Source organism: Labrus mixtus, chromosome 19 (genome assembly GCF_963584025.1).
Source record: "Labrus mixtus chromosome 19, fLabMix1.1, whole genome shotgun sequence".
Lineage (NCBI taxonomy): Eukaryota > Metazoa > Chordata > Actinopteri > Labriformes > Labridae > Labrus > Labrus mixtus.
The window spans coordinates 8,089,069-8,096,066 of NC_083630.1; the positions used below are offsets into that span (position 1 = coordinate 8,089,069).

Sequence of the window (6,998 nt, forward strand, 5' to 3'; positions counted from 1 at the left end):
AACAGAGCCCGGTGTATTATATATCTTCTCCTTAATATTGCCCCACATCCTTTGACTGCATCACTGATGAGTTTTACAAGCCCAGGGAGAGAGTGGGAAACTGCAGGTGTGCTCATAAGCTGTTTCATAGCAAGGAAAATATTGGTTAAGTGCAATTTCACAACTGTCTCCAGAGAGAGCCATGAGGAGGTTATGACAGGGTATCATTTCCTGCAATGCACATGCACCACTTGGTAACTATTAGTGTTAAAGCTGGACTGATACAGAGACTGGTTAAAGCAATTACCAATATGGCTGCCAAAGTGAATTTTTTAATCTTTTTTAATCATATCATTAATATACATTATCGACCAAATCTTGTGCAGACCAATCTCTGCTCAGCTCTGCTACATGCTTCAGACTGTGTCCAGAGTTATAAATAATGGAGTTAAATAATAAGATCTTCTGGACAAAATATGTGCAACTCAACTTATAGCCCCAGGAAAGGTTTCTGCATAATATGTTCTGTAAAAAAAAGTTTTCATATTGGCTTATATCAGGACAACACTTGTGATAGGACCATACAGGCTTTGTTTTATCGGCTAAAAGATTTATCTGTTCAGTTGTGCTGGAATTATGGAAAACCTTCTGAGTCACTTATTATCATAGAAAAACTCATTTTTTTTAATTCCCACTAATACATCTGTGATTCGTCATTTTTCTCCAGGAGGAGAGGCAGGACACAGGCTCAGAGGGCGTGTCCACTGTGGAGGAGCAGAACGACTCAGACTCGGGCCCTCAGAGGAAGAAGATGAAGAAGACAGAGAGCGGCATGTACGCCTGCGACCTATGCGACAAGATCTTCCAGAAGAGCAGCTCGCTGCTGAGACACAAATATGAACACACAGGTAAATACAAGTCTATTAAGTGTATCTCAGGCCAACATTTAAAAAAAAAACACAGAACCGGAACTTGTCTAACTGTCACGTACTGTTGGCTCTGTTGGGAAAGATGAGTCAGAGTGTGAGCAAAAAGGGGATTTTGAGCTCCAGCACAACGAAGGGTGGACAACTCCCTTCCAGCAGGTATTACTCAACATGCACAGAAGAGGTCTGAGAAGTTCTTTCCGCCAACTCCCCACCTCTGCACTGCCAGCCTCTCATGTGAAGCACCAAATGTTGCAAGAGGCAAGCTCTGGTAGTGATTTGGATTTTCTAGGATGATGATTCTGTGGCCAAGTGCAGGTCAACACTCTCAGAGGCGTTTCAGTTTTTTTCTTTATTACTCCGATACCTGGCGTGCAAACACAGTTTTCAGCTCCAAATGACCTCATGAAACTAGCTGCTCCCTGCCTGGATAAAGTTTCCTTGAAGGTTTTTGGAGCGCATTTGCTGAGATTTGGTTGTATTGTTTTGACACGTTCTCCTTGGATACATTGATGATAGATGTTGTTATGAACATCAACATCAACCTTTCACACACCAATGTAGGGGGATTCACTGATTGCACTGCTGTGATTGGTTTTCTCTTCACTTGTTATTCACTTTTTGAACATTGTAGGGCATTAGGTGAAAAGCAAATCAACAACCCAAAAGGAAAAGAAATCTCAAGAACACAATTCATCATTAAATCTAGGCAAAATTACCTCCTTTAAATTATCTCAATTAGAAAGCGCACTAATTACAAGTATATATATAACCAGTATATGTAATTTCATCACCCAGTAGTCGGATGGTACATCAATTGATGAGATGTAGGTGTAAAAATAAGAGTTGTCATTTAACTTTTTCTATCCTTCTTAACCTTGATGAAAAATAACCGCAGAGATTTAATAACCAGTAAAAGTTTTACCCATGAAACCCATATGTCTGGCACAGTCTATTAAGACTATTGAACTGCCATTCTTCAACACTTGGACATATGGAAGTGATACCAGAAAGTACCAATTGTTTTTTCCTACATCACTCTACAGTGTTTATTGTTTTCCTGCCATGTCTGCGGTTCCTCGCTCAACATTATTTCATTTTTCTCAAACAGAGATGTTGATGCATGTTTTTTTTTCTTCTCTCTCCCTCTGCAGGGAAGCGACCACACGAGTGCGGCATCTGCAGCAAAGCCTTCAAACACAAACACCACCTGATCGAACACATGCGCCTCCACTCGGGGGAGAAACCGTACCAATGCGATAAGTGCGGAAAGCGCTTCTCCCACTCTGGCTCCTATTCGCAGCACATGAACCACCGCTACTCCTACTGCAAGAAGGAGACGCAGGGCCAAGGAGGAGTGCCAGGGAGCCCCGAGGAAGAGGCAGAGATCCAAGCAGAGATGGAGGCCCTAAGACGGCTGCAGAGCCAGCTCCTTGGGCCATCCCAACTGGACTCAGACGAGCGAGGGAGCAGCACCAGAGAGGACGAGGAGAGCGAGGAAGAGGAGGAGATGGAGGATGGTGCAGTGGACATGGATGACATCCAGGTGGTGCAGATAGAGGATGAAGGAGGAGAGGATGAGGAGGAGGTAGAAAGGAATGAGGAGGAGATAGAAAGAGTATTGGTCCAGGAAGGAGCAGAGGAAGAGGAGGAGACAGAGGTGGAAATGAAAGAGGAAGAAGAGGAGGCTGACACAAGGCAGGAGGAGGTGCTCGGGAGCATTCAGGAAGAGGAGGAAGACAAAGCGGAGGAAGAGGAGGCGATGGATGCAGAAGAAGGGGTGACGGAAGAGGAGAAAGCAGAAGGGGAGGTAGCAGAGGAGAGTGGAGGCGAAACAAACAGTAACTAAGGTTTCTGAAGACCAGAAATAGACATTGCAGGAGGAAGGAGATGTTGACTAAAAGAGGAACCAGACTCCTCCATGAGACACAATCAGACTCCTCCTCTCCCCGTGCAGAGGAGGAACGCAGGAGATTATGTCCGGTCACTCTGACTGTTCCTTTCAGTTCACTACTGTGTAGAAATCCAGGTGTGCCTGAAAAAATACTAGTGACTTTTCCACAGGAGAACGATGTCTCACTGTAAGAAAAATCCATTTGTAAAAAAAAAAAAAAAATGAAGACGAACATGAATTTTAACAAACGAAGGAAATGCATTATTCAGACTTTGGAAGCTAGAGCCGACACGTTTTAGATAATGTTTTATTACTAAAACACCTTGGGTCATTTCTTTTTATCAGTGTTACTAATTTTATCACTCATATTTTAACCTTTAAAAGCTGTACAGTTGGGAGATATTTCTATACCTTTTTATTGCCAATGAACAAAAAAAAGTCAGTATTTTATTAAGTTGGAGGGAAAATAAGAAAAATCCTGTGCACTACAAGTGGCTTGGTTTACCTATGGATTAAACAGTTTAGTTGTGTTTCTACCCTTCAGTATTACCGCACTAGATATACCACACCATCACGCTAGCTGATGTTAGCATGACGTTTCTTTTTGATGTTCTTTTGATTGGACTGCGAGCCTTAAGAAGAAAAACAAAGGAGTGTGAGGATGGTCTTTTTGGTCATTTTAGACACATAGTCGTCAAAGTTTCATTCATAGAGGGTTTAATTAAGGATTGATAGATTGGGAAATATCCTTATTTCTTCTTTTTTTTGGTTGAGGTAGATAAGAAGGTAGATACCACAATCATAACTCAACAATAAATATACAAGCTAGCAGCTGACTAGCTTTGCTAAAAATGAAGACCAGGACATAGGGAACTAGCGAAGTTCTAGCTAAGGCTAAATGTACAGCTGCAGTTATTCTGTGTGTTTTTTCTCTGAGTATGTAACCCATTCTTTCAAGTCCCAAATGGCAGCTTTAATGCTTGCCATGCTAAAGAGCCTGTTGAGTATGCCAGTTTAGCCTTGTTTATAGTATGCTAAACAAGGCTAAACTTCTCTTGGCTGAAGCCATACATCAACCAAACAATAGTGAAAGTATCAATAAACATTCTCCTCACAAAGTTAATGCAAAAAAGCTACACCAATAAGGAAAGGTTTTCACTTCCTGTTCCAATGTGGGCTTGGTCCGTATTTCCCACTCCATTAAATTCAAAGTGTTTTAAAGGAAATATCAACTAACATGTACAAGTTCCTTTAAATGTCTTATGTATCTGGTTGGAGGAGTGGCAAAGGAAACTGTTCAGCGCTAACAAAGAGAAGACACATTTGTGTTGCCAGATCGCATAAGGGTTTGTATATGAGACACAAACAGTTCTTTAAGAATTTGATTTTTCATCTGATACGTCTAAAATAAGAACAGCATGTCATTCAGTGTCTAAATTTCCAGAATGGCCTCGGGATCATGGCTGTTATACACCTGACATCTCCTTTTTGAATCGTCTCGGTATCAACCTTTATATTTATCTTCCCACACAAACAAAATAAGGATATTTTCCCAAAATGTCAAACTGTTACTTTAAATGTTCAGAGTGAGCATAAAGGGGAGTAAGAAAACTGTCTGACCCTCTCTATACCTTCCCCCCACTCCGAGCCGTATGCAAAAAAAAAAAAAACGTAAAGAAGAGAAACATGCATATCAAAAGTGCCATTGAAAATTGCTGTTGAAGCTTAGCAGCTGTTATCAGGTATTGCCGGAGCCCAGATCAACCAATAAGCCGGAATACTGTTGACTTTGGCTCGCCATGCACCGCACCTGAGAGAGCAGAGTTCAGCCTACCACGTTTTCACGTATCATATAGACTTTAGGAAAGGTTATTTTGTTTCTAATCTGAGCGGTTTATGGATTACAATGCACATGTTTTCTAATGGATGGTGAAATATGATTTGTTAACTGTGTCCTGCCTTTTCAAAGCTTATCCAGTGCACTTGTTTAACACACCATGACACGCTCTGATGTCTCTTCAGGTAACAAAATGAAGGCTAATATGAATCCCAGGAGTTTCATTTGACATGTTTTTACCTGTCAGTATTATTATTATTTTGTCTCTTTTGTTGTTGTATGTTCTGTTTCAGTGTGTGTACTGTATGTTTTCAGCAATGGCAGTATTATCCCCACCCACAAGGAGATGGGTGTGTCTGTTTAGTCCTAGAGAACTTTTATATTTATGTGTCTTATTTTTTATATTTCTTTATGGTTATTTATTACACTATGTAGTGTACAATACTGTAGTTTGTATTAATACGATAATATATTTTAGTATGGGAAAAAAAAATACATTCAAAGGCAAATAACTACAAGCCTGGAAAAATGAGACTCCGGCGTACTGAAGTATGTTTTTTCGAACAAACAAATTGAAGTTTTCCTCGGGAAATAAAGAAACTCGCACCCTGCAAGCCTGAAAATTGGAACCTGTGACCTCTCTGCATCCATTCTCATGTTAGTTTAGTTTTCTTTCCCCTCTCTAATATGAAGCTACTGAACTTTTGAAAACTAATAGTATGTCTAATAGCATGAGTGTGTGCTGTTTTATTGAAGGATTATCCTTAACCACACAAACTGTCCTTTTTTTTTTTGCCAAGCCAAAATAATATTGACGTATGTTCTTCTGTTTTTATTTGTGCCAATTTGTTACTTTATATGTCAGTGTCAAGACCACACCCACTTTTATATGCCCCCTGCCTTTAACACCGTCATCTTTTTTATAGTGATTTTTTTTTTTTGTCCTTTTGGTTGTTTCTTTTGTTTTTTGTTATTTTTTTTTATGACTCCCCATCTCACAATAAAATACATCAATTACAAACTGCTGGGTTTCCTTTCGTATCGTTATTGAAAGCCTTCAAAACACACAATACTGACTTATTGCTTGCACTGCAACTTTTTAAATCCATATTACTAAAGAAATCTCAAAAAGGACCAATTTAAAAAAGTATTAAAAGAAAGGGAAGAGAGGGTTTTCTTTACTTTCACTTGTTTTAAATACAACTGGCCACACAATAATATCATGTCATAGAAGTCTTCTGCAGAAAGTATCTCATTATTTTCGTTTGGATTGTCAGGGAGACCAGCAGAAGCTAACATGCTAGTTGTCTTTGACTTGTGTCAACTGATCTTTAGGCAGCACCAACCTCCAAATAAGTGTATGTGATTTGCATAATCTCTGTATTGCATAATGGTCCAACATGGAGCTGACCACTACAGACTCCATAACTGACCAGATACTGTTATTATGCTAAATAAATTAGCATAGTTGCCTTTGTGAATGACTTTCCGATGCCTGTATTGTCAGTCTTCAAGGTCAGGGTAAATTAGAAGCTTGATCCAAAGGCAACTGGACTGGTTGAAGGTCTCCTCAAATGACTTGCTGATGTTAAACTGTATATTTGTTAATGCATAAAGTCTGTTACATTTACATTTTTTAATAGGCCTATGCCTCATTTGGTGTAAATAGTGACTCAACTAACTCATAGCTTCTACAATATTATCACCACATTTTCTAGCACAGTTTGTGGTTGAGACAAAGGTTACACTTTTTCAAGGTAAGCTGGAGAAAATAATTCATTGAATTTTCCATGATTATGATGAATTGTTATAGGGTCTGTTAGCCCGCCCAAGTAAAATTTTAAGAAAAGCTGCAAGCTAGCTTAGCTTAAAAAAAGAAAAAGAAAGAAGCAGAGGCAGGCAGGGCTAGAGATCTCAGAAAGTGACTTCTCCTGGACAAGACATAGAGCTGCATATCACCAAAGGAACAAACCCTCAGCATCTGGCAAGTTGTTTTTTGTGAGGACGAAACAACAGGGAATATTTTGAGATTTAAGGGGTTGGTAATTCATATTTATTTTTTGACTGCTGTTTCATGTAACTTGTGAAGAAAGACGAGACATTTGCTGGTTTTAGATGACCATCGTTTTATTGAGCATGTTAAACTTCTCTTTTAACTCTGGTTAATGCAAACAAGTTTATTCTTAAAATGTCAGACTTCTCTTCATGCCATTATTTCACTACTTGACATACCCAGTTTAGGGATCAGCGAGAGCCCCCTTTTCAGGCCGGTCTGCATGTTTGCAGCCGAGCCCAAGGTCAACCCTATTGATCCAGATTAGGTTTCCAGGAGGGTCGACCCTCCTCCCCTCACGCTCAGCCC

The 6,998-nt window shown here is 39.8% G+C and overlaps 1 protein-coding gene across 2 annotated transcripts in view; it reads left to right on the forward strand.

The window, feature by feature from the left end:
- zeb1b (zinc finger E-box binding homeobox 1b) overlaps positions 1–5,660 on the forward strand; it is a 58,396-nt gene extending 52,736 nt beyond the window's left edge. For both annotated transcript variants that reach the window (XM_061064981.1, XM_061064982.1), the window contains exons 7-9: positions 707–887; positions 2,060–4,126; positions 4,178–5,660. In XM_061064981.1, the coding sequence (XP_060920964.1) occupies positions 707–887; positions 2,060–2,754 (876 nt within the window). In that variant the 3' untranslated portion in view covers positions 2,755–4,126; positions 4,178–5,660. The remainder of the gene's footprint in view (positions 1–706; positions 888–2,059; positions 4,127–4,177) is intronic.
- The last annotated feature ends 1,338 nt before the right edge of the window (positions 5,661–6,998 follow it).